This window comes from Lepidothrix coronata, unplaced genomic scaffold, assembly GCF_001604755.1.
Source record: "Lepidothrix coronata isolate B3197 unplaced genomic scaffold, Lepidothrix_coronata-1.0 Scaffold44, whole genome shotgun sequence".
NCBI classification, from domain to species: Eukaryota; Metazoa; Chordata; class Aves; order Passeriformes; family Pipridae; genus Lepidothrix; species Lepidothrix coronata.
Window position 1 is genome coordinate 4,263,766 of NW_016690224.1, and position 27,117 is coordinate 4,290,882.

Below are 27,117 nucleotides of genomic sequence, written 5' to 3' on the forward strand. Positions count from 1 at the left end.
TGTGAAAGCAGGACACAGAACTACCTGGAGCTGGGAGATTAACAACCAACAGTTCATCCTATGCACATGAAGTTCTCACCTGCCAGATTTCCCAGGCTGAAGTTTATTTTGTATCATGAGACTGGATTTAAAAATAAACCCTGCAATTCTTCATTGTGTGTCAACCTGTACTAAAGGTAGGGAGGTCATTGGGATCGTATTGGGTGGAGGATGGTACCTAGGGGCTTTCTGGAACATTATAAACAACAGAGCATCACATTGTTCTGTTGTCCCAAATACTAAAACTTTATGATCTTGCTTCTGACTATGAAATACTGAATAGTGAATGTCACAATAGGTGCTTGTAAATCATTCAAGTTTGGAGAATAAATAAGGCATTTACCTGAGGGGAAACGTAAATTTTTATTCCCACTTTGGTGGGAAATAAGTGTGATTTGTAGGATTGCTGTTGGTTAAAATGAAATATGGTTTACTGCATAAAGATGAAGGGATTCAGATGAGTGCTATGTACAGGGTTATTTCTGTTGTGCCATTTAAATATATGGCTATAACTATCAACAGCTCCTGTTCCAGGAAGCTCAGAAACAGACTGAGAGTAGGAATTGTGCCTGGACTGGGATGTCATTCAAGCATAGAGTTCAGGTTGTGTGGGCAGGTAACTCATGTCTTCATATTCTGTTCTTACAGCCCTAATATTCGGAAGTTTAGGAATTGCTGAACAAGCCATAACAGAGGAGAAAAAAAACATTGGCAACTGTAAGTACCTAAGGTGATGTCAGCTGGAAGTTACTGAAATGCTGTTCCCCACAGCTGTGAAAGGGCTCGTAGATCAGCTCAATTTTATCCTGACAATATTTATGCTCCCTATTATACATAAAAAAGCAGCTGGACCAAATCTGCTCCCTCTGACTGCCTTACACTTTGCACCTTATCTGAACATCTCCAAGGGCATATGAGCTTTCTGTGATCAAGGATTCACAGAGTGTTTAAGCACGTGCTTAAACTGAGTTTGTAAGCAATCTCACAGAAGAGCTGTGGCTGGACCTAGAGCACTCTGAGACATCTTCTGCAGACCTAGAGCACTCTGAGACATCTTCTCCAGCTGTTTTGTGTAGCACAAAACATGGTGTAATGTCAACAACATTACTGAAGAACAAGAAAAAGGAACAGCCTGGGGAAGATCCCTCCTCCTGTAGGTGTCCTCATCTCCCAATCTATTAACTAAATTAAATAATATTTTCTAAATGCCCTGAGGCGCTGATGGATTATGCACAGATGTTTCTCATAATGCAGCCCACCTGATAGGCCAGAGTACTCATCAAAACATTACTAGAGAATAGCAGTAGCTCTGCCCTTGGGGACTGTTGAGTCCATCCCTACCTAAACTTCACCAAGTTTTGTGGTGTATCCCATTGTATAAGACTTGGTACAGGCACTGAGTTAGGGTTAGGAAGAAATAAAGAAGGAAAAATCTAGATGTACAGTGAGAGAGGGACAACAAAAGCTGTTGCCAAAACTGTTGGAAGGCTGTTGGTAGGGTTCCCTCAACACCATGTGAGCTGGGGATATGGCTGATATCTTGGCTTAGAGCCCAGTCAAGGTTTAGAGTCAAGATTATGGCTCTGAGAATGAGAAATTCAGTGATGTAGTGAGAGTGGAGTTCAGAGGTGTTACCACAGTAAAGTGAAGGGTTTTACCAGGGCTCTCCCTGAGTGATCCTTTGCCTGGGGGAGTGGAGTGCCCCATGGATAAGTGCTGTCTTAGGGGTAGGTGAGGGATGGGGCCAAGTGGCTCTTAGGCAGGGACAGTGGGGTCATAGAATCGTTTAAGTTGGAAAAGATGTTTAAGATCATCAAGTCCAACGGTTAACCCAGTACTGCCCTCTCAACCAGAGCTTTATATCCCTCTGCTTCCTTCTGAGTTGTGTTTCCTGTGTGAAGTGTGGATGGTGCCTGTGCCAGCACTGAGCCAGGCACCACAGTTCACTGGGAGTGTAACCAGAACCAGAGGTGTACAGCCTGCACAGCAGCTCTCGATGCCCTGGCATGATCCACTCATGCCAAAAGCGTTAGGGCTGTCACTGCCAGAGAGGAGAAGAACATGCCACGACTTTTTCCCTATCATACCCAGGGTTAACAAAATACAACTTCAACAGCCACTCATTTTGCTTGGGACAGAGCTACTCTCCTATGTAAACAGAGATTAAGTTCATTGCGTCCTTCTAATGGCCCCCACTGTCAAATTGTGTTTAGGATTGCACAGAGGTCCAGGGAGAGGGCACAGTTCCCAGTTTCACTAATGAACTTTGTTTTCAAGCCTGTATCTTTTTTTTTTTTAAACTCTTCTCTCTTTCCCAGAAATGTGTTCTGCTTTTCAACCCTTAGAATTCATTTCTCACATTTCTAGCATGCTGAGAAGCTCCAGCTCCATGCTTCTTTACTTCCTGTCTGTGATGGTTTAACCTCTAGGCATTCACATGGCTTCACCACCACCCTCGAGCTGGAGTTTTGTGATTCCTTATCTATTGCTATCCATTTCATATTATTCTCTGCTGCTCTTTGAGTATTTGGATTTGACATTCCTATTACTTCTAATCAAAGGAAGTGACTGAATACCAAGGAACAGTCTTTGTTTGACATCAGATTGTGTGAATGTTGCTGTGTAGATAGAGTACAGAGCTGCAGGAGTGCTAATACTTCAGCACAGGTAAAGCTGTGGTCATATGCATTTCTCCTTGTTAGGGAGATCCTGGCAGTGTCTTGAAAAGTCAGCTCCTTGACCAAAATCCCTGTGTTACGTCAAATTCTGTTTAGAGTAAAGTCAACCCTGAGGAAAACCACAAGTTCACTAGTTATCTTTTAAATAGTTCCAGTTCTTTTAAATCATTTTACTATTGCTGACACTTCATGGCTGAACAGAAATGCCAAATTACAACCCCAAGATAAACAAAACTTAGTCTCTCTTACAAGAACAATATCTGTGATTTGCAGGATGAGAATTCATGCTGCGCTGTCACAAATGAACAGGCATCAGCTTGGAGCAAGGAGGAGCCTGGGGGCTGGTTCCAACTTCTGGCCTTGTTATTGAGGATGCTACTGTGACAGTAGTTTTAAAAACATAGGCACCTGTCCTCTGCAGCAAGTAGTCACCACTAATCCTCTCTTTGCTGAGTCACTGAAGAACCTCCAATGGAACTACTTGGACTCAAAAGTAAGTTTCATCTTTAATTTCTTGTGGCTATTATGGATAGTGGCTCTTAACTGTAGTCTGATGTAAATATTCTCTGTCTTGTTCTCTGTTGGAAATGATTTCCAGTCCAGCACGTGTTCTCAGAGAGACAGATATGTTGTCACTGCTTCTGCTGTGATTGTTGGTTCAGCAGTTAACACCTTGAATCTCAGTTGACTTCAGGTGTCAACATAAGTATAATTGGGATGAGAACTTGCTTTTAGGTTTCTAGTGGGTCATGGGAAATGAAGTTTATAATTTCTAAGCTGTGATTTAACATGTGTTTATCTTGAACTCTTCTGTCGCAATGTATTTGCATTTACTGGGACATCCCAAGCTAAATATTGATGCAGGGTTATGATTGAATCAGTAAAGCCTGTGTTTTTTGCAAGCAGTTACTTAAATCTCCCTTTTTCTTTCTTGTTATAAATCCCTTTTTAGTTCATGTTCCAGGACTCTTGCTGGGCCATGAATGTACTTCATCTTGTTTTTTCAGAAAAACCCTAAAAGTTGGCTCAGTTTTCTAAAGGGTCCTTCAGAGGACAGTCAGCTCTCTCAGACTCAGTGGGTTTCTTTCTCTCTGATTGTTCACTTAGAGTAATGTTCCCAAAGCCTTTATTCCAGGCCCTTGCATGGGCTTCTCCCTGGGACTTCAGGGGTCAAGATGCTGCAGTCAGGAGGGTGTTACAGGGGACAGGAGTAGCAGTGGTTTTCAGTAGAAGTGCCAGTGCTGCTTGCTCTGAGTGCAGCACTTTCCCAGTAACCTCATGGCTCTGGACTCCCTGGGGGTGCAGCAGGTGACCAGGGGCCTGAGAGCACAGATCCTCTCAAATGGTGAAGAGACAGTGTTTCATTAGGTCAAATAGAGCTACTTTGATGATTCCTGCTTTTCCAAAGTGGAGACTCGCCGCTCTTATTCCACCGCTGGAATAGCAGCGGTTTAGGGGCCCAAGAGTCCTGAAGGGAAGCAGCACAGTGAAGATGTGTTTGCTCTGAAAACTTTTATCACCCAGTGAATCAGAAGCTGGATGAAATTGGAAAAATTCCTTAATCTAAATTGTCGAGGGTTCCCAGATACAAAGAGCACACTTACGGCTCAGGAAATTTCTGAGTTGCAAGTGTTTGGAGGCTGGGAGAGTATTTAGGAAAAAGCACTACACATTTGTTGCCATACTCTTCCTGCTATAGTTTTCCCTGGGCATCCACTGCCGGCTGCTGTCAGAGGCAGGAGCTGTGGGGCTCTCAGTTTGACCCAGATGTCTGATTTTGTGTTCTAATGTAAATATAGTCAACATCTAAACCTATTGTTTAGAAAGTGTGGAAACTGAATGCAAGCAAATGCATTCAGGATGTCTGAGGAACAGAGAAGTTTTCTGGATATAAGCACTTTTGCTTTTACTGAGTTTATGTTTTTAAAATGTCTGTTTGCTTGGCCTTGAGTAAACAAGCCTCCAAAATATGGTGTTGGACAATCCTGGCCACTAATATGTGTGTGATCAGTGTTTTTATATGTGTATCCAACCCTGTTCAGACTGACTGAATTTCATGTCAGGCAAGGAAATATGAAATGTGTACAGTCTGCTGAGAGTCCAGGGTTGGCAGGTTTCTGGGATCCAGCAGTGATCTGCCCTTGACTCTGCAGCAAGTGTCAGACATTGAGGAGGGAGCAGAAGAGGGAAAGTCCAACTTGGCTCCGAGACTGAGAAGCGGCACCTTTTTAGCATTTGACATGAAATAGAGACTGACACCCAGGAACTGAGGTTCACTTGTCTCTTCTCAGTCACCCCAGGCCGTCAGGAGTGGGAACAGGCAAAGAAAAGAAAAAGTGCTGATTACTTTTTGGCAGGAGCACAGGCCCTGGTGAGGGCTGACTCCAGAAGAAGTGTTTCTTCTGGGGTTGGGGTACTCCTTGGTGATGGCTGCCTGACTTTGAGGGACTAAGTTTTCTCATTCGAGGAGGTGATGTATGCTGGGCAGAGCTGCTGAAAGAAGAGAATTGTCCTTGTGGCAGAGGCACATCCAGTCTGTGCCATGTCAGGAGGGAGCTGTCAGGGAGAGAGCGGCCCCAGGCGCCAAATGTCCCAGAAAGGAGAGAGATTAAGTTTTAGTAAGAAGGCACTGCCCATGGCTTTGGGCAACCCAGAGGATCTCTGTAACCAATTACAGATTCCACATGGTTTGGGGATGGAATGGCTTTTGGCTGTGCAGCACTCAGCAGGCTGCACCAGAGATTTCCAGCTGGGAAGGTTGTGTGTACATGATGAGGATCTCGGGAAAGAAAGCAGCACAGAGGAGGAAAGATGGAGGAATATGATGGGAATACTTGCAGTTACCTGATGAGAGAGCTGTGGATCTCAGCCTTCTGTAATTCATCCTGGGGCCTGAAGTGACAGAAAGGTTGGTCACTGCTCCTGAACAGCATCCAAAAGACTCTGTCTGAACTAAGCAGCAGAAGTGGAAGTGTTGTGAAAGTTGCTGGTGCAGACAGGAAGGAGAAGAGGGCCAGGAAAGAAACCAAGATGCAATTAGCCATTAGTCTCATGGCTGTGGTACCTGGAGTTGGGTTTTGATTTCTTGATTTTCAGAGAGGATGATGTGTGAGGTTGAAGGACCAAGTCCCTTTCCTTTTGGTTTCAGCACCATTCTGGCTGCTGGCATGGAGCTCTGGAGAGGCACACAGCAATCCAGTTTCTGTGGTCCAAAAGCTTTCAAATTAATTTAATTTTCATTAAACTAGGACACCCTGTCCAGTCACTGCTGGAAGTCTTTTAATCTATTGCAGACAAACCCCAGATGTTTCTGTGTGCATTATTTATTTTAAGTCCTTTCTACACTGACCCTGGTGCACCATGTAGAAACTGTTTCTCTTTGTTAAATGCTGCTGCTTCCATTTGCCCTTTGCTATGGAGACCAATAGCTCTGCTTTTTGTGAAATATGCAAATACATGGATAAAACAAAACCAAAAAAAGCAAACCCTCAAGGTTTTCTTGAATCAAATTTTTTTTTCTTGTGCAACTACCTTTCTTTTGATGTGGAAGTCTACACATTGCTGTACTGCCTTAGGGTTTGAATCCAGAGAAGACTTGTGAAATGTGCTGGTACAGCTGTTGCTACATGATTTGGAAAGGGATCCTGTAATTGTTGAGAACTAGAATATATTGCTGACAGTAACTTACTTTTCAAATCTGATAAGCTAAAAATGTCTTACTTCAATATGGTAATAAACGTAACTAGCTGTTGTGCAAAAAGGGTCTTAAAATTAAATATACAAGGTAGAAAAGAAAGGAAGGATATGCATGAAATTGTGAAAATGGCTTATTTGCTACTGAAATAAAAACATGTAGCACACATCCATCTCAGCTCAGATATCCTTACACTGTACCTTTAACATTAACAAAGATTACTATTCCAGTTCTGAACGTGGGGAAGTGGGGTTTTTTTCCATTCCCATTTTTCATTCTCATGAATGAGCAACAGTTGACTTTTTGCATTTTCTACCCCATGTTCCAGCTGAGTAAATTTTGGGACAATAATGTCAGCATGTCCCCTAGAGGAAAGAGTGTGAAATTTTGAAGGAAGAAAGGATTACAGTGATCACTGTGTGGGAAAGTGGCTAAGGATAAGTAATACAAGGGTTCCAAAGGGAATTGTGCAAGAAACTGGAAAGAACATTTTTGAAAGTATTTGAATACTGGGGAATTTCCAAAGTAAAGCAGCAGTGAAAGATGAGAAGAGAAAAAGAAAAGGACAGAAAACAAGTTCTAGAAAACTGATTTTCTCTTTCCCTGCATGCTGCTCCTCCACTTTTTAGGGAAGAAAGCACTTTCTTGTATTCTTGCACAAGGAAAGGGTTACCAGGGCCATTCAGAAGGAAGGGAAGTCATTGTGAAGCAATGCTGTTATCCCTAGAATCAAGACAGAGCCAGGAGCCTATGTCTGTAGTTGCACAATCAGCAGTAACCTTCGTTTTTTGTGCCAGGAAACGGCAAGGGCTGTTCGTGGTGCTGCTTTTTATCCCTCTGTCAGCCTCTCCTTTGCTTTGCTTGTGAAGTACATGAGTATCATAAGGGCAGTTAAGAACCTCCTCTTCCCACCTTCCCTAGCAGAGAAACTCAACTTGCCCTGTTTTTTTATGTGTGCTGTCTCTCTGAGATCCTTACTGACTTGCAGCACTCACACATCTGGCTTGTATTTCCAGGACTTGTCCTTCCCAAAAAGCTGGAAGTGCAGTGGGGAGAGGACAGAGGTGCAGAGTTCTTAGGCCATGTTTAAGCTGGGATTCATGACAGGGGAGTCTAAGGCAAGTGTGAGTCTTTCCAGCAGCTTGTGGCTTCCCAGAGGCACATCCCGGTCCCTTTCTACCCTTCCTGTGCCAGTTCCACATGTTCTCCCTCACTCTCCCTTTCAGCACCAGCTCTGATGCTGGTGGATCTCACTGGATTCCAGTGAGATGGTAGGAGACTGCAGAACTCCAGAGGGGATGCTGTGTGTATGCTTTCATTTCTCAGGAGCTGCAGGGATAGGCAGAGATGGGGCCTTCTGTGATCTCTTCATGATCTCTTTGGCTTCGTTTGTTCTCTGATTGACCAGTCCTGCTCATTTTGGAGAGCAGATGAAATCCAGATGCTGGTCTTGACTCAAAGATTGCAATATGATTAAACACTTTGGAAAGGCTCACTGTTCTCAGCAGTACAGCTCTGTTATTTACCTGGTAATCCCAGAAAAGCCTCAGTTCTCATTTAGGGGATTTTTAGAAAATATTTCCCATGCTTACTCCTCTTTCTGAGAGGATGAGGTTGTTTTCAGATGGTGTCTTAAGACAAAAGTCCCTGTTGTTTCTCTATACCCTTAACTAACACAAGGAACTTTAAAAAAAAAGGCAAAAAGAAAATGTTGTAGCAGCTGCTATTTTAGTCAATACAGAGTTCAGACAGAGTTTACTGTTGATGTCTTTGGATGCACGCAAGGCTCCCTTTTGTTTTCCACTGCCAATACTTTCAGCTGTTATATTATTGTACTAATGAGGTTCAGTCTTTAAGAAAACTGCTGGATTTGGTCCAGAAGGGCACTCAAGAGTTAAAGGCTGAATCAGAAAGTTTCACTGTTAATCTAACCTTGAGCATGGCTCCACTGTTACAGGAAGAGTGAAATGCTGATGCTTGCAGTAAACTGTGCCTGTGTATCCTCATCAAATAAAGTTAATGGAGAAGAGTTTCCCTTGGGCAGTGGTTTGTGCCATGTGTCCCACTAAGTAGAGCTGTGCAAAAGTTGACTTTCAATATGTCACTGTCACTGTAGAATAGAGGGTGTTCAGGTTTGGGTTCCACAGAGCATTTCTCTCAGTCATTACTTTGGAACCAGCAGAAAAGGAAGAAGGAGGGAGCAGCTCTGCCCTTAATCTTGAAAAAGTCAACCAAGATATAGGAACCCCTGAATTCTGCTGGATCCCTTTTTGCTTTCAGTGATGTGAGGAGTGGTTCGTGTCCTGTGACTGTCCTGCTCAAGTGCTTTCCCTTTGTTCATACTTACACCCCACAAAGAGAGATCCTTTAAGTGGAAAACTGAAAGTTAGTGTGGCTGAGGAAAATAGTGCCAGAGTAGTGCTGGACTGTAGATACTTGTCCTCCTCAAGATGTAGGTTTGTCCTCTCCCAGTCATCCGTCACTGTCGTGCTGCTGCGCTCCCAATGTATGGACTGCTCATGGTCACCCTCCAACCCTTCTGGGGTTTGTAGGAGGAATCTGTTTAACCATCACAACTACAGCCAGAAGCGTGTTTTCAAGATTGGAGATGAAGTACTGCCAAGTTTCTCAGCTAGAACTGGGGGGGTTTTTCCCTGGCATCCTTTGAAATTAAAAGGAAAACCAAAAAGCCTTCATTCAGAAGGTACTTAAATGTTAATCTCAGCGAAACATAAGTCCATGAGTAATTTTAGAGAATATTTCCCTTTTCTGATTTCAATAACAAAAGAAGGAGTTTGGTTTTCCTCAATCAGGGCATTTTATGGGCTTAACTTTCATCCTGAATTCTGAGAAATAACAAAGGGAAGAGAGATATGAACAAGATCTTGAATACTAGAATTTCCTGATTCCAGGTATCTGGTTTTCCAGATGTCTGAAAACTTGGGTTTTGTGGGAGAAGATCAATGGCTTTTGATAAAGAAAACTTGTTTGTGTGCAAAGGAAAACACTGTGCAAAGATTAGTGTGCATCAGTTTCTGGAAAACTGTACTGAGATGAATGGACCATGAGCACCAACTTTTGTGGCATTCACAGCCATGCGCCTTAGAAAATTGGAACAATAAATTCCCAGAGTGTTGCCTATTATTTTTGTTGCTTGATTATCATATAGAGACAACTATGTGTTGTTTATACCAACTGTATGTTGTGTATTCCTGGGTTATAATAAACATGACTGGAGGATGAGACAAATGGCACGTGAAATACATCCAATTTGGCTTTTGGTTGCATGCTCTTGGAAAGCTTGCCAGAGTCTTTTCCAATGGTTTAAATTTAATTTAGAGTTGGAAAATGTAAAATGCACTTCTTATTTGTTACCATAAGAGCTTGGTGACTGAAGACAATGTTGTGCAAACAAACATCAGCAGAAAGTAACATCCTCTTGGGTATGTTGCAATGTAACTTGGATATCGTAGAGACAAAGGTAAATGAAGGTATTTAGGACACTAGCGTGAGAATGCCTCGTGAGTTTGGTGTGCATTTAGGGTTCTTTTAATTTACACATTTAAAAGATGAGATGAAGAGTGATAAACTGAGTGTCAGTATCTTAGGTTTTTCTTTGTTGAGTACAAATATCTGTCTTTCTGTCCAATGATATTCTTTTCTTCCCCTCAATCAATGGAAAGCAGCACTGAAGAAAAGTCATGAAATGTCATTCATGCCACAAACCTCATCTTTTGCTGCAGACAAGGCAGCAACCTTGGGTTTTTTTTAAATTCTAATTAAAATTTCCTTGAGTATGTCTTGGCCTGTAAGGATCGTTAAATACTGAGTTCCTTTGCCAGCAGCATACAAAGCCCTTCATGCTGGCAGTGGAGGACCAGAGAGTGCTATTTGTGGAGATTTATGCCAAGGCAAACTGGAGTCCCAGAAAATGATGGCAAGTGTGAGAGTTTTGAGAAACAAACAAACGAATAGAGGTCAAAGTACTGAGTCCCAGCGTGTGAACTGCTAAGCAACCTCTCACATGGGAGAGTCAGGGCAGACTTTGTAGTATCATATGGCCAAAGTTGAGTGTTGCACCAACAAGATTGTAAAGGTTACATGTTGAAGGGGACAAGGAGACTCAGTCTTCATTTCTGTATCGAAAACACAAGTGGGTTTGCCTGTGAGAGGCAGCTGTTGGTTGGAGTAGGTCATAACTATGTCCTGGCCTTCCCAGACATGGTCTGGCAGATGACACTTGCTTTTACCTTTCTTGCTTCTTCCAAGTCTCCTCCTTGACTTCACAACAGTAGTTTTCCAGATAGAGATGTTTGATGTGCTGAGTTAAAAAGGAAATTTGATGGAAATTTGGAGGCTACAGTTGAATTTTCTACGTCATTTGATGGAAGTGAATGGGCAAAATCCACTTGAATCTTGAGTCTGTTGGTACTGAATGGCCAGGGATTCCAGCCCTGTTATGAATTTAGAGGGAAGAGCTTTCCCAGAAAGCACCAGAATGATGATTCTTCAAGTGTTATAGAGTAATTTTCAAAAACAGAACATCAAAGTCATATAGGGATTGAGAAATTCTACAAGATCAGCAATGTTTTGCAATGGAATGAAATGAAGAGTCACACTAGAGATGAGGATGCTTGTTTGCACATGCCAAGTGTATTTGCCAAATGAGACAGAGGCGTGGAGACCAAGAAATTATTACCTAGGGACCATGGTTTTATCTCAGACAAAACAATGTGTTTTTCTTGGACTATCTTCAGTTCCCCAAGATAACCTTACGGGAATATACAACTGTAATAAAGGCACTTCAGCCTATCAAATCCATTCCTTGAGATATGACACGTGAAATAATATTGCTTAGTTATGAGATAAAGTTTAGCGGGAGAGGTTCAAAGTCTGCACTGAAATACGTGTGTAAATCTGTGCAGGTGAATTCCCCTTCTCCCAAATCTAGCTGGGAAAGGATCACAGGTAACATCTTTTAGAAAGACAGGTGGCAGACGTGGAGCCCTCTCTTTAAGTTCTTGAGTGCAAGGAGAACTGTATAATTAAGAGGCTCTTACAGAGCTGTTTCACTGTGTAACAATTCACGTGCTCATCACTGCTCTGTCAGGGATCAGGTTCTAGCCCTGTATCTTGTATTTAGCTTTTACATCTTTGAGTGGTCATATGGAAAAAAATACCCCAATTTTGCAGTGTAGGACTGACGTAATTTTCGCGGTGATTCACCATGTAGGCCACCTTTGTTAGGTAATTTGCTTTGTGTGGCAAGAATAGAAGCCAAGAGTGTGTGAAGCCAAGAAGCAGTGTAGAAGTGCACTTCTCTTTGAAGTGCTCCAGCAGTGAATGTGTTAAATGTTTTCATCAGAGACTTAAAAAAAAAAAAGGCATGTGGTGGATCTGCAAGAAAAAGTTTACTTTCTTAAAGAGAGTGAAAAGCCTCTCACACCTAGGACAGTAGGAAAGAAGGAGTACACCGTTCCCTTTTTCACAGCTTTTAATCTTAAAAACAATGTAATTCTCAGTCGCTGGGGGCAGAGCCCACTGAAACGGGACCTCCCCTCACAAAACCGGGATCCTCTTATTTCCACCCTGAGCAAAGCAGGCGCCTTCTCGAAAGGAGTGAAAGCCTCCCAGCTCCTCCGGCGGCACAGGAATAACCATGTCCACGGGGAAGATCTGCTGCCTGGTGCTGCTGACCCTGGGGGTGCTGGCGGTGGCCGTGACACTCGTGGTCATCCTGACCCAGCCCCGGTGCGGTCCCCAGCGCTATCTGCACGGTGCCGTGGCTGCCGACACCGAGACCTGCTCTAACATCGGCCGGTATGTGCACGGACCCCTCGGCTCTTCGGGTCACTTGTCGTGTATGTCGTGCCTCGCGGTGACAGACAGGACAAGCACTAACCACGGGAGTGCGCCGGGTTTCTGCCCGTCCCCGCTTTGGGGCTGAGCAGCGATGCTGGTCCCTGCGTGGAGCAGCTCGGGGGGCAGACGGAGCCCCTGCTCTGAGGTTGATGCTCATTTTCATTATCCAATGTCGCAAAAATTTGCAGCTCTGCAAGCCCATGGATTTTTGGAGGGTATAAATATTTATAGTATACAAATACAAGGCTGTTTTTAAGTGGGGAAGTGGGAAATTTACTGTTCACAGCATGGTGGTGGGTCAGGTATGTGGCTTAGAAATAAGAAGTTAGAGGAGCTTGCAGAGAGCTGCAGCTGGGTTTCAACAGAGGCAAGGAAGGCCAGGCTGAGAGGGAAAGGAGGACTAGGCATCCCAGTCTTTAGTAGGGGATATATTTCTGGACTGAAGCCTGCAACAGGTGTGTCTGGTATGAAGAAAAAAACCAAAGGGCAGATTTAATTGAAATTAATCCAAGACAGTATAAGTACAAAAGACATACTTACATCACTTGGAAAGAAAGATGTAGGTTTAAAAAATTCTCCATCTGCCGAGGTTGTACCACTCCAGTTTGTGTAGTAACTTCTCTCTCAAACATTTTGACTCCCATGTTATTATTTTACTGTTACTGTTCCTACTGTTATTAAATGCTTGTATACACAAAAGCAGAAGGCTGCAAGTTTACACGATGTGTGGGATACTGGAGCTGTGTGCTCTACTTTGTGGCTGGAGGAGTGAGATGAGGTTTGGTGCCCTTATACCATACTTTGCCATGTCTTTCATGGGATTCTTGCAATGACATGCTGACTCAGCAATGATCAAACCCTAAAGCTGAAACTGAGTCAGGAAGGACCTAGGACTAGACGTTCTTATCAGATCTTGTCAGCTGTAGCGCTGAGATATCTCTACAGAGGTAGAGCACCACACTTTGATTGAGGGTCATGTGTCTCTCTAGGACTTTGCACTACAATTAATCTCATTGCAGCAGTGATCCCTATAAAAGGAGACAAGTTATTGAACAGGGTGTGGTCTGGCTAATGAGAAAGATAATGGTCCCAAATTCCCCAGGCATAACTTCCTGGGAAGTGGCAGATCTCTGTCTGAAAGTGGGTGAGCCGTGCTCAGAGAGCCACATGTGACATACCAAGAGCCAGCTCAGAGAGTGTTTTCTGTTGTGTTTCAGTCTCCAGAGAGGCTGGAGAGAAAGCTGCTGAGATTGAGGGCCAGTCTGCAGACTGGGATGAAGATCTTCATCAGGGAATGAAGATCCAGGCACAAGTGTTTCTGGGGACATGGTGAGGGGTGTATGGCATTGGTTTCAGAGGGACAGTGGCAGTACAAGGTGTGCAACCTCTTACACAATTGTGAATGTGGCTGGAAAACTTGGGTGAGAATTTGGTGCTTTTCAGGCTTTGGGAAAATGTACCTGATGTTATGTGTTAAGGTCTTAATGCATTGCATTGAAATGCATACTGTACGATCTCAAAGCTTCTTTTTAAAGTTGTTTTTCCCTGCCAATTATCCCAGAACCATGGTTTTCCCTGGCACCAGGCTTTGTACATGTGCTGCTTCATAGCCCATAATCCAGGGGCTCTGGGGAGCACTATCCCAGGTCAGGGTAATGGTCCTTCTTCCCTCTTTTCCCAGCCTTCTAACCTGCTGTCTTGGGCCTTCTGCAGAGGTGACTCAGTTTCTCAGGAAGCCCTGATCTTTTCTGTCATCAATTAAAAGCTTCAGTTTCAGAAAAACACCACGCAGGAACATTGGTGTGGTGAGTCCATCCCCTGCTGCAAGGAGATGGATGAGCAAGCCTGAGCCTCAGCCTCCAAGTTCAGAGCTACAGCCAGGGAGCAGCTTGCTCCAGGGAGGACAAAAGCCATGCAGACCCCAGACAGAAAGCCCCGTGGTTCCCTACCATTTCTTTTCTTCCCACTTGTCCCCATGCCGTTGCCTTACGGGCAGTGGTTCCGAGGCATTTACGGAAACAAAGGAAAGCCACAATCGGTGTTCCTGCTGGCAGCATCCTGTTCCCAGCCCCAGCAGGACCCAGCCATATCAATGGATGTAAAATAAACAGCAGTCCCTATGTTTGCTTTGTGTTCCCGTGCAGCTTCTGGGAGCAGTTGCACTGCAATTAATGAACAATTACACTTTCCCTTCTGGCTTTGCCTTATCTGAGCAATAACCCAATAAAACAGTCAGAAACCTTCCTAGCAAACACAGTGCTGGCTACTGGCAGGGTATGCAGGAAACACCACCCCATTTCCACTGCAAGGGAAAGATGTTTTTCAGCTGTGCTTGATCCCTCAAGAAGAACTTGTTGAGACACATTTCTGTAGCAGAACCTCATTGCTGTCAGCAGCATGAGGATGTCTTAATGCCTGTGTGTTCTTTGATGTGGCTGTGCCTAGTTAGTAACAGTTGTGGGTTTTTTGCTGTTTGTTTTTTTCTATTTCTTTGTTAGTTTTGTCTTTGGGAATACAGGGAGATGATGGGGGTGTTTTTGTGCTAATATCACATAAGCCCAGGAAGACACACTGCAGGAGCAATGAAGTTACTATTGTGTTAATTGACACATTAAGTCTCAGGAGTCTGCTTCACATGGACCCATCATTCCTGCTTCAGTGCCCCATCCAGCTGACCAGCATGCGCCTTTTTATTGGGAATGGCCCTTGGGGACATAGGGATCAGTTGTTTGGTTCCCAGCAGCTCTCTCCTGTGCATCCTCCTCCACATCTGGGAACTCCTTGCCATCCCCTTTTGTCAACAGCATTTGTGAGCAGCTGCAGATCTCTCTGTCCATATCTCCCAGAGGAAGACCAGCCTCACACAGGTCTGGTCCCTGGTTGCTCTTTCCTCCTGCAGACTGCCCCTTCTTTCCCTCTATCTGTTCCTTCTCACTCCCACAGAGGAAGGCTCCTCTCTGTGCTCTCCACCCCACACTGCTGCCAGTAGCTTTCTCCACCTGCTACCTGCTCTCCTCAAGCTGGGGCTGCCTTGCAGGGGCCCCAAGGAGGCATTTTTATGTGGTTCCTCCATTCTGTAATTCCTGGATTTTAACATTGTCTTTTTTCTCCCTTTCCACCACAGGGACATCCTGAAAAGTGGAGGCACAGCTGTGGATGCTGCCATTGCTGGCTTGATCTGCACCTCAGTGATGAATCCTCAGAGTTCGGGCCTGGGTGGTGGGGTCATATTTACCATCTATAATGCCAGCACAGGTATGGACCAGCCCTGGCCTCTCCATGGTGCCCTGTCCCTGTGCAGACACCCAGCTGCTGTGGAGAAGCCAGAATCCTTCCTATTCTTTCAGAGCAGTATTTTGAATATAAAAGCTGCATCCTCCGATCACAAACCAGGCTTCTCCTCCTAACCCAAAGCATCCATCACATGGAGCTGTGATCATCATTTCACAGTGAGGACGTGTGCAGGGAAGAAAGAGCTTTGATATAAAATGAATTGAGTTTGCCTCTCCAGAGCAATCCCAAATTTCAAAGTCACACAGCAGACTGCAGCAAGGTGTGAGCAGTGCTGAGATGCCACTGGGCTGCCACGGAAGCAGAAAGGAGCAGAGTGAGGCGTGTGCTGGAAATGAGCTCATCTGAGCCCTTGGGCTGGGACTTCAGGGGCTCATCCTGCCCCAGCAGCTCAGGCAGTGCCTACTGACATGGGGGCTGCATCTCACTGCCCTCACTGGCATGGGAATTCCCAAAGCAGCAGGGAGACCTGTCCCAGGAGATGCCTCTTCACTTCAGAAGTCTAAATCTGACAATGTTCAGGGCCTGCTGAGAAGCCTTCCTGTGTTTGGCTTAACCTCCAGTGCTGTATTCTTGCTTTTATGTTTTTAATGTGGGGTTTTTTTAAGTCTTGGCTTCCAAAAGCCCCCAGAGCTTACAGATCTAAATAGTAAAATCAACAATGAACACAGTAACAATACCAGAATTTTAAAACCCCTGCCAAGTAGTCTTACAGAGTCATGAATCTGGAAACACTTGGCTGTATCTCATGTAAAAGCTTAATTTGGCAGAACACCTATATTTTTTTTTTTTCTTTCCTTTTGGCAGAGGTAACTTTGTTTCCTGACAACAGTCCTCTTCTGCTACCTGAGTTATGCTGCACAGAGCTGCCCATGGCCCTGCACAGCTCTGGTGCTTGGTACACCAGGGAGCACTGTGGGCTCCTGCAGCACAGCTGGCTCTGGGAACTGTCACAGAAAAGCATAAATGCAAGGCAGAGAAGTAGGTAAAATGATAGGCTAGACCTGAAATACAAGTCCATACAGTGCAGGTTTTGTTGGGTTTGGCTTTGCTTATATTTTCCTTTTAAGCTCCCTGATACATAGAAGCTCCTTCAGTATCACCATTCTGCTCATAAACACGATGGACCTGCCTCACCATCACTTGGTAAATGACCCTCCAAGGAACTTGAGGCTCATGTTATGTCTCTGACATGTCCCACCTGCAGAGGAAGTGCAGGAACCTAAAAATCAGGTGTAGAGCAGCACGTTCCAGCCACGTCCCAGGCCCAAGAACCCTGGGGGGAACCTTAACTGGCTGGAGACAAGTCCTGGCCTTGTCCCTGTACCTTCATTGTCTCCAGGTAGGTGCTGTTTGGTTTGCTCTAAATAAAAGCAAGGGAGCAAAGGACAAGGTGTGCTGAGACCTGACCCTGCAGGTGCGCTGGACACACTTGGCAAAAGTCTCCATTTAGGGCAGCTGAGCTCTGGGCCAGCAGCATGTGTGGTACTACAGCTGAAAATGTGATGTTCACCTGCTTCAGGAAGACAGTGTAATGCCTTTCCCTCTTCTCCTCTCTAGGAACAGTCGAGGTGATCAACGCCCGCGAGACAGTCCCACGAGTGTTTCCTCACAATTTACTGTCTGGCTGTGGCCCTGGTTTCCCCATTGGTAAGGACACAGACTGGGCCACGAGGGATCTGTGCCCTCCTGGCGCGCACAAAGCTCAGGGTGGGGAACCGAGAACCTCGCTGACTTTATCTGGAGTTTCATTTAATTTAACACACTCTACCTGGACTGGCTTTTGCAAAAGCAAGAAAAAATACTAGGTCCGTAACTAAGTGACACTGGCAGCCTGACCAGCGAGGAGGGTGGGGAGCCAACATGAGGAGAAATCACAATGTAATTTCTCTTCGTAGGAAATTTGCAGTTCAAGACCAGATTTCCCAAAGGACTCACTCATTTCCCAGCAGTTTTTACAGAGAAAAATGAAGTCAATAACTTCTCAACTTTCTGGAAATGAAAGAAATCAATCTAATGTGCTTGTCCCTGTCCATATGTTGGGGAAGCACCCTGGCAGATTGGGATTTGAGTTGCTGGGCTCAGGCACTCTTGCTTTAGCAGCACATCTTGGATTCTCTACATTTCTTGCTCTGTTCACTCTCTTTCCTAGCATATTTTCTTTTGGTGCATGTCCTAGTTCCTGGAGGAGATGTTCTTATCCTTGGAAGAAGAGCCTGAAAAGGAATCGGGAATAACTGGTTGAAAGGGACAGCTGGAGGTCTCTGGTCCAGCTCCTGCACAAAGCAGTGATATCAGGGTTAGCTCAGGCTGCTCAGGGCCTCGTCCTGTGATGGTTTTGAGTTTTTCCAGGGATGAAGAACTTCACAGCTTCACTTGCTCTGGTGTCTGACCAGGCTCCACAAGTGCTTTGTCTCCAAAATCCAGCTGACACCTCCCTTGCTGCAGCATGTGCCTGTTGCCTGTTTTGCTTTCACCTCACCTCTGAGTCTGGCTGTGGCCTCTCTATACCCCTTCTGTTGGACAGTGGAAGAGATACATGAACAGACAAGGGTAATAAACAAACCAAGCCTGCTTTTAGGCGCCTTGGTTGCCTCTACAAAATCACACTTCCACTGGAGTGCTTTGCCAATGACTTCCTGGGTGTGACACTGCTGCTGTGCTCTTCAGGTGCCCCCTGGATTGGTGTGCCAGGAGAACTCCGTGGGTATGAGGAAGCCCACAAGCGATATGGCCGCTTACCATGGAAAGACCTCTTTGAACCGACCATCAAGCTCCTTTCAGAGCCACTTGTCATTTCCCCAGTTCTGGACAAAATAATCAATTACCCAAACTTCTCCACGCCAGGAAAAAACCTGTGGTAAGACCCATGAATAAAACTGCAGCTTGAGGACCACTGTTCCCTCAGCCTCAGACCCTTTCTCTGAGATGCTGACGTGGAGCACAGGCTGCTGCTGTGGCTTGTGCTCAGGGAATACTAGCTATGGAGTGGGAGGGAATCACAGAAGTGGATTTTTTAAATATTTATTTTCTGTCAGCAACTTTTTTTTTTTTTTTTTTTTAAATTTAGAGTGGCTTGGCACAGCAAAACAGTCTGCTAAGCATGATTACTGATGAGAAGGAGCTGGTTGTATGTGGCCTGCCTCCATCTGTGTGGAAATTGTCCCCTGACAGCAGGGCCCTATGGCAGACACTCGTTTGGAGAAGCCCCAATGACCTGAGCCATGGTCAAAGTGTTGGGTTCTGTGGAGGAAACTGTCTGGGGAAGGAGTGCCTGGTGCTATGGGTCACATTTGGCTGAGAGCTTTCCTCCACATAGCCTGCAGTGTAGCACTGCCTTGGAAAGTACATGATGTGCATAAACTAGATCAGCTTTGGGAAGGAAAAAGAGATTACTGGCCCTGGGGACAGAGCAAGCACGTGCAGTAAACTGATGAATATTCTTCTTTAACAGCCCAGTGCTATGTGATGGTCAAAGGTTTCTGAAGAGGGGAGAGACCTTCAGGTGGCCAGCCCTGCTGCAAACACTGCAAACTGTAGCAGAACATGGAGCCGCAGCATTTTATGAAGGACAAATAGGAAAGGCACTGGTGGAGGATGTCAGGAAGGCTGGTAGGTAACAGATATAGTCAGTCCTGATAGACAAGCCTTTTCCCAGCTGTTGGCTCTCAGTGAGCCTGTACCAGGGGAAAGCCAACACAAGTCTTTTGCTTGCTGCTTGGGATGGTACCTGGCATGGGAAGAGGCCACCTTTGCCCAGTTCTTATTACTCAGACCCAGAAGCAGCACTGAGACCATCTACTGCTCTGGCCTCCCCCCCCAGTGCTCATGCAGTGGCCTGTCTGACTCCCTCAGGCTTTGTGGCATCCTGGGGGTTGGCAGCAGATCAGGACCCATGACGACAGTGCTGTGCTTGGTGGAAGGAATTTGGGATATACAGGGATGCCTCTTCACAGTGCCCTGTTGTAGCCAGTCCACAGCACCAGGATGAGCTGATGTGCTAATGCCAGCCACTGGTTCTCTGTTGAAGGGTCCAGTCTCTCAGTGGAGGACCTTCGGACGTACCGAGCAGAGGTGTCCTCAGCTCTGAACATCACCCTCAACAACCACACCACGGTGTTTGCTCCAGGACCGCCCATGGGAGGTGCAGTGCTCATGTTCATCCTCAAGGTATTGGAAGGTAAATTCCTAGCGGAAAAGGGGGAGCAAGAGGTTTTCAGGGAGTGTTGCTCCAGAGTGGTAAACCAGTAATGGGCAGAAATGGAGCTGGCAAGCCAGAATGGGCCCCAGAGCAGCAGTGTGACCGTGCTATGCAGCAGGGTGATGACCTGTCTCACTCATACAGTGGATCAGCATCACTGTAGCTGCTGCAAAGGCCAAAGGATACACAATTTTCCCAAGGCTTCAAAATAAATTGAAGTCACAGTGAAAATTAGTACTCGGTTGTTTCTGTGTCTATATCCTACTAAAGCATAGGGGAGACTTGGTAAGAACTGGGGTTGGAAAAAAGGAGGCTACTTTGAGCTTTTTTTTACACTTCTTGAAAAAACATTGCCTTGGGCCTATTAACAAAATTATCTCATCCTGCTCCATAGAGTATAAACTCCATGAAGCATCACTGGCAACACCTGAGGAGAAGGTAGAAACCTACCATCACATTGCAGAGGCTCTGAAGTTTGGCAACATGCTAAGACCCCACATGAGTGACCCAGCCTTCTCTAGAGCTCAGGTGAGCTGACACAGTGCATGGGTACAGTCCTATAGCACCAAACAACACTCTGGCACTCTCCTGCTTTGCAGCCATGGAAGGGAAGAAAATACTTAGAGCTGCTAGTGAAGAGCAGTGTGGCTCAGTTGGCCAAAGCAGAGGCAGGATTATGCTGTTTGAAGCTTCAGCTGTAGGATGGCGCTCACTTGCCTGATAAAGGACAAGCACATGCTTGTGCCAATGCTGAGGGGCCTCAGTATTGAGCTGGTTTTGTTTTCTGGGATGAGAGTGGCTTGGGGCTGAATGTTACCAGTGCAGGGCCCCAAGCTCTGGCTATTGAGGCTGAATCCCCCAGACTTCCACGTACCCAAAGACACGCCCGCGCTGTGGTGGCACCAGCTCAGTGTCCTTGCTGTGATTGCAGGTGACTGTGGGGACCATGCTGTCTGACAGGTTTGTTGAGCTTGTCAGGCACCGAATAGATGCTCGTGGTGACCACCCACTCAGCCATTACAACTTGTTGGAGTCCATCTACAACGGCGAATACAAAAGCATGGGCACAAGCCACATCTCTGTGCTCGCTGCAGATGGCAGTGCCGTGTCCGCCACCAGCACCATCAACTACCCGTGAGTAGCCAGGGGTTGGAGACTGAGTCACACAGGCCATGTGTCAGGTTCACAGGGTACCTGCAAGGGCTGTTTACCAGAAATACAAAACTCTTGGGCTTCACTGATTTAGGCAGCTCCTTACTTGTGAATGCCTTTTCCATGTGACAGCAAAGGTCTGTGAGCATCACCTCCAAGGACCATCACAATTCAGGAGGATGCAAGAACTTGCTGAGCTATTGCTGAGTTTCTGTGGGTTGGGCAAATCCCCACAGGCAATAGTAACAGGGAGTTTGTCTCTGGCAGCAGCAGCAGCAGAAATTCCTTTTGGACACTCTTGCTGGGGCAGTTGCAGGCTGGGAGGAAAAAGAGGTAACCCACAGGGTGCCTTGTTCAGTTAATGTCATCAACAACAGGAGAGCCCTGGGCACTGAAAGGCTTCATCTTTCCCCCCTGCAGGTTTGGCTCCTTTGTGTATTCTAACCAAACCGGGATCATTTTAAACAATGAACTTGCTGATTTCTGCACAGCAAACAGAAGCATTAACCCAGGTGAGCATTCCCATCTTCAAAATAAAGCACAGGGCCAGGAGATGGATACACAGGCTGTGTATAAGTGGGCAGGGACTACCTGTAAACTACAGGTACTCTTTCCTTTCGTAGGTCTGGATGAGAGCAAGTTTGTTTCAGACTAGAAGAGGATAAAGCCCTGTAGTGTGTCCGTCTACTCACAAATCCCCTTGCATGGATACACAGGAGTTTTGGATTCTGACCAGAGAAATCAGAAATTAAAAAAAGTGCTGAAGCTGATCACTGATTATTGGGGGGAAGAAGTGAAGAAACTACTGCTAAGACAAGCTTGCTGACATTTTAGGTTCACCTCTGATTCTAAATATATAGCTGCTGCACAGTCAGTAATGCTACAGCCTTGCACTGAGCTCTGTAACACAGCAGTGCTGGTGCAGACACAGCTCTGTGCAATCAGCTATCCCTGCTGCAGGGTCCCTCGGGCCTGCCAGGAGAGGACATCATGGCAGGATTGCTGACAAGGGTTCCTCAGCTGGGCTGAACAAGCTGCAGGAGCCCTGAATACTTATAGGATACCCTGTTCTGCATCAAGAGGAGCTTCCTGTTCAGACTGTGCCATAAAGGTCCAGCTTCTTGGGAGACAGGCCTTTGGCACAAGGAAACTCATTTTTCTGGAAGTCTTGAGATTCTTGAGGAAGGAGTAGTAGTTTGGTTTTCTGTGGGAAATACAAGGATGGTGAGATAGGTGAACTTGTGTCCCTCCAATCTTGTTAATAGCCACATGGAAAGAATAATACTCTCTGTCTCTGCTCTAGGAGAGAAGCCTACCTCAGCAATGGTGCCTTCCATCCTCATCTCCAAGACAGGAGACATGCTGGTGATCGGGGGAGCAGGTGGGGGCTGGATTATCAGTGCTACTACCATGGTAAGTGAACAGCTACCACACAGCAACGATTTGCACTGAGCAAGGGGAGCACACACTGTCCTGAGCTACTCAGCTCCCCTCAGGTCTTGACGTCTTGGTGGTGTTTGTTTTTTTTTTTTCAATTTAGAAGTCATAGAGGCTGCAGGCTGGAGGCCAGGGAAAGCACTCTGGGAAGAATTATTATGTGTTCACCCTGTTCTTTTACTTACTCTGAGCATCTGATATTGGTCCCCATGAAAGTAGGAGAGCAGGGTGGTAGGACTGGGAGTCTGGCTCAGTGCAGCCTGTTGAACAGTCCAGGTTGCAGGCAGGACTTACAGCAGATCTGCTCTAGCTGAACACCAGCGCAGGGGTTGGCAGCACGTGACCCAGGTTCTTTCTGAGTATCTCCAGTCAGGCAGTGTGGGGTTTCGTTCATTGCAGGCAATTATAAACAAGCTGTGGTTTGGCTACGACTTGGAACGCGCCATTTCAGCTCCCGTCATGCACACTCTGGGTGACAGTGTCGTCTTTGAGGGGCATTTCAGCGAGGTGAGTGGCCTTGATTGGCTCTTCTTGTCTTCTCCTCTTGGTGGAAAGCAGATTGCTCTTGTAACTCTCCTGAATAATCTGTATTTTGCCTCTGGCTAACCTCCTTCTTGTTTAAATCTCACTTTCTCAACCTGACTCCACATACACATCCTTCATTTTCACAACTGGCAATGCTAAGACCTCAGGCCCCTGCTCCATTCACCCCATTTCCTCTTCTCTCCCCCACAGGAAGTTAGGAGTGGCCTGCTGAGAAGAGGACATAAAGAAGAGAAAGATAAATTTGTAATGAATGTTGTGCAGGGAATTTCCAAGGAAGGAAAATGCATCTCTGCTTACTCTGATAAAAGGAAGCTGGGGAAGTCGGCTGGATATTAGCATGGAATGCCATCACAACTCACAAAGCCAAAGGAGATAACTAGATCCAGAACATGCTTTCCTTTGACATGCCCGTAATTGCCTGTTCCCACCAAGATGCCTCCTGGAGCATGGGCAAAACCTGTGACTACACCTAATTCCAGCAGACTGCAGGTACCCTCGGGCAGCATAAGGAGAGGTCAGCCAGCCTTGTTTAGAGCTACACCTTCCATTACTTACGTGATATACTGAAAAACATATTTCTTGAGCACATCAGCTACTCAGAATGAGCGAATAAAAAGTGGGAAAGGAAAATTGGTCCAAACCCCACCAGGAACACTGTGAAATGACCCAGCTGTATCTTCTGTTCCTGCTGGAGTCTCAGCTAAGAGTAGAATTGATTTCTTTCAGGCTGTTCCATAAGAAGCTTATTACTACTGGAGCTCAGCAATGTGAAATACAGAACTATTTTGGCTCTGAAGACTACAAGGAGTGTAGGACTGGGAGTCTGGCTCAGTGCAGCCTGTTGAACAGTCCAGGTTTGCACCGTGCTGCAGGCAGGACTTAGGGCAGATCTGCTCTGGCTGAGCACCAGTGCAGGGGTCAGGATTTTAAAATCTGAAGCATCCAGGCTTAGAGGGTGGGTTTGGAAAGGGAAGACATGCTGCTGGTTTTGGAAGCTTTAGAACTTTCTTCAAAATGCAAAGGAAACACGATCAGGAGACGTCACTTGTAGCCACGAGCTCAGCCTGGCCAGGCAAACACCAGGACTGCTGGGGAGTGATGCAGCACCACCAGGCATTAGCAGAATTCTCTTCTCCCACAGCCTGTGCACATGCACCAAATCCCTGTTTACCACAGTCAGCCTCTAATGTTCCCTTCAGATCACAAGGAGGATGTTGTAGAACTCTAAGAACTATCACAGAGCAAGAAAACTTCTGGAGAAGAGACCTGAACTCATGCACCTGGACCCAAAAGGTCTTTTCCAGTTAATTCATAATGTTGCTCAAAATGGCCCAGAATCAAACATTTTAAAAAATAAAACCAAAAAAAGACAAAACCCTCAAAGCTCTTCTCAAATATGCAGGGGCAAATTCCCAGAATCCCCCAAAACTCCATTTTCTGAAAGCTTATGAGCCTGACTGCCCTATGGGCACAGTGTTGTGTGTGTGTCTGGAAGTGAATCAAACCAGAGCCAGGCCTAGCAGAGCCCTCCCCTTCACACACATGGTCCATGGGTCTCCTAGTGCACAAACAAATACCATCCCTCTACAAACAGCATAACAAGCACACTCAATTAAAAAAACCACAAATTAAAACAAGGCCAGCTAGGTTTTATACCAATGTTCTTAGCCACAAAGTCGGTCCCATAAAGCCATCAATTTACTGAAATCTCAGCCTTCAATTGCATTTTAATGATGGTCTGAGTGAAGCTGACCAGAGCCAGACGTGTTTTCCTTCAGAATTGTACACCAAGGACTGTAGCATGACCACCCCTGCATCAGAGCTAATGACTGCTACGTTACCAGATCGTAACCGCAGGCACTTAATCAAGGATCTGGAAGACAAGTTACTTCTGCACAGAGCCAGCTCCATGCACTCCTTTGTCCAGCTGGAATTTATCTTCATTCTCTGGTTCAGGAAGAACTACTGGTTTCTCCATCAGAGCTGCTTCCTCAAGCCATGGCCCTGTGAGACGGGACTACAGTGCCGCTGAATGGGAACAGAGAAAGGGAATAGGCCCAAAGGCTGAGGGGGGTAGTATTTATGTTCATTTGGAAGGGGTTACATTGACTATGACTAACAAAAACCCCCAATCTACTTAATTTGCTGAAGTTTTCTACTTTGATTAACTCCCTTACCCCAGGTGCCAGTTCCTGGGTGCATTGGTTCTAGTGACAGAAATAACACCCCAACAGCAGAGCTGTGCAGGGGAAGCACTTACAGGCGCCAGACACCATCTGCAGCTCACACTGCAGCTCCAGACAGACTAACTAGACCGGAGGCTGGCTTTAGCAAGATCTGTAGCTATTTCCAGCTAACCCCACTGAGCTTAGAGTTTACAGACAGCAACCAAGAGTGGCACTGGCTGGAGACAGGGAGACTGGCTTCCCTTCAAGGCCACCTTCAGCAGTGCTCTGGGCCCTCTCCATCACATTTCACTACAGAAAACCCAAATCACCAAGTAACTAAGTCTTCCATTACCTTCTCTTCTCACATACTTTAGGGTAAAGCACCAGCATACTGCAGCCCTATCACCTTTCCAGTGCAGTAACATCACAGCTTCTTCCCACCATAAAGACATGGGAATATTATCTGTAGTCCAGTGCTCACTACAATTTAACTACTTTGCAACTGAGCCAACTGAGCAGTTTTAAAACCCACCACAGCTTTAATTTGCAAGGCAGAAAGAAATGGAACTGCAGACTTCTCACTGCAGCAGAGACTTCCAGTCCTGTAGTCCTCACTAGCAGAACACCTAGTGAAGCTGAGGAATTGTACCTGCCTTGGCACCTCTGCTCTTGCCCTGCCACCTCCTCACTGCTGCTGAAATCTGCTTAGGTCAGGAGCCTCTAAGTTTGGTCTCTCCCCATTCATGCTCCTCCCCACAAGAGAGCGTTATTTTTGTACTGAAATCAACTTACAGGGACTTTCAAAGCATCATTGTACAGAGGCTGCTCTATTTTCTAATGAAGTCTGTAAATTATACTTTTAATAAAGTGTTTCGAAACCTGTCTGGGAATTTCTCCTCTAAACCAGTTGCATATCCCAACACACCAGCAGTTGTTTGAGACAGGACTTCCATGCAGGTGTTCCCAGCAGTAACAGTTGTTCGTTCTGGAGCCTCAGTAGGCTGCTGGAGAAGCTGAGGAACAGCAGATTGCACGAGTAGCAGAGACATAGCATGAGTAGTGGAACGTGGTATCTGAGCAGGTAGCAGAAGTGCCTGCCCTGTAATTATCCTGTAATTACAGCTTGCAGAAATATTCATAGGTTTGTTTTTTTTTTTTTTTAATGTAGGATGTAAGTGCAAGTTGTAGCCCAGTTTAGTTTTAACAAATCATTCCTCTGTAGTGATACTGCTAAAAACCAACCAACCAAATGCATTTCTGCAGAGTCAAGAATTGAAATGCATTACAGGAACAATTGTAAACAGAAGCATTTTTACCCATGGCAAAATCTGAGCTTTCCATGAAGGAAGTTTTGTAACACAGGTTATAAATAATAGGGAAGTTTTTTGACCAGCAAGAAGAAATTTAGAAACATAGGAACAACTGCTGCACCATGAACTGTTTGAGGCAGCCCAGCAGCAGTTACTCAAACTTCTTTCAGAAAGCATGATTCTCCATTTCCCAGAAAACAGTTCCCCTCCAGTATTGGAATAACTATAGTGTCTGTAAGGTTTCAATAACCTTATTTTTCTGTGCAGTACTTTTCTTTATTTCCCAGAGGACACTTGGCCAAGAGAGAGCTCAGCTAGTCCCAATTCCAAAGAGCAGGTATTTCCAACAAATAGCAGCCAATGCTGTTCCACACACAAACTTGTACCAGAGCTTCCCAAAATGGCCCTGCAAGCTGGATGTGAACAGCAGCCTGACACTGAGGGGCATGTGTTGTGGAATTACAAGAAGAAGAAAAGTGAACGTCTCAGTTCAGGAATAAAAGGGGACAGGAAAAGGAGCCAGAGCACACCCCAGGCAAAGTTTGGTAAAAGCCACTCATTTAGTTCAACTGATATAAGCAAATATATATGTCAAAGTCATGACTGATTTAAGCATGATCTATCTATCGCTTTATTCCTTGAAACTGGGCTCTCCTCATTTCCAGACACTCCTTAGGAAAGAGAAGGTGCCTGATACCTAGAATTTCAGCCTTTCATTTTCTCTTCTGTATTTTAAGGT

General features: G+C 45.6%; 1 protein-coding gene across 2 annotated transcripts; it reads left to right on the forward strand.

Annotated features, from left to right (window-relative positions):
• Positions 1 to 25,942, forward strand: GGT5 (gamma-glutamyltransferase 5). Of its 2 annotated transcripts, XM_017814243.1 has the most exons (14): positions 1 to 176; positions 688 to 756; positions 2,991 to 3,210; positions 15,398 to 15,528; positions 17,125 to 17,214; positions 18,235 to 18,424; positions 19,019 to 19,176; positions 19,595 to 19,744; positions 20,160 to 20,293; positions 20,697 to 20,899; positions 21,338 to 21,429; positions 22,221 to 22,330; positions 22,754 to 22,861; positions 23,090 to 25,942. In XM_017814243.1, the coding sequence occupies exons 4-14, from the start codon at positions 15,465 to 15,467 to the stop codon at positions 23,234 to 23,236; spliced, it is 1,446 nt and encodes a 481-aa protein (XP_017669732.1). In that variant the 5' UTR covers positions 1 to 176; positions 688 to 756; positions 2,991 to 3,210; positions 15,398 to 15,464; the 3' UTR covers positions 23,237 to 25,942. The 2 variants fall into 2 exon arrangements, with proteins under 2 accessions (XP_017669732.1, XP_017669731.1); XM_017814242.1 differs by lacking the exons at positions 1 to 176; positions 688 to 756; positions 2,991 to 3,210 and adding an exon at positions 11,799 to 12,231.
• Positions 25,943 to 27,117: the final 1,175 nt, after the last annotated feature.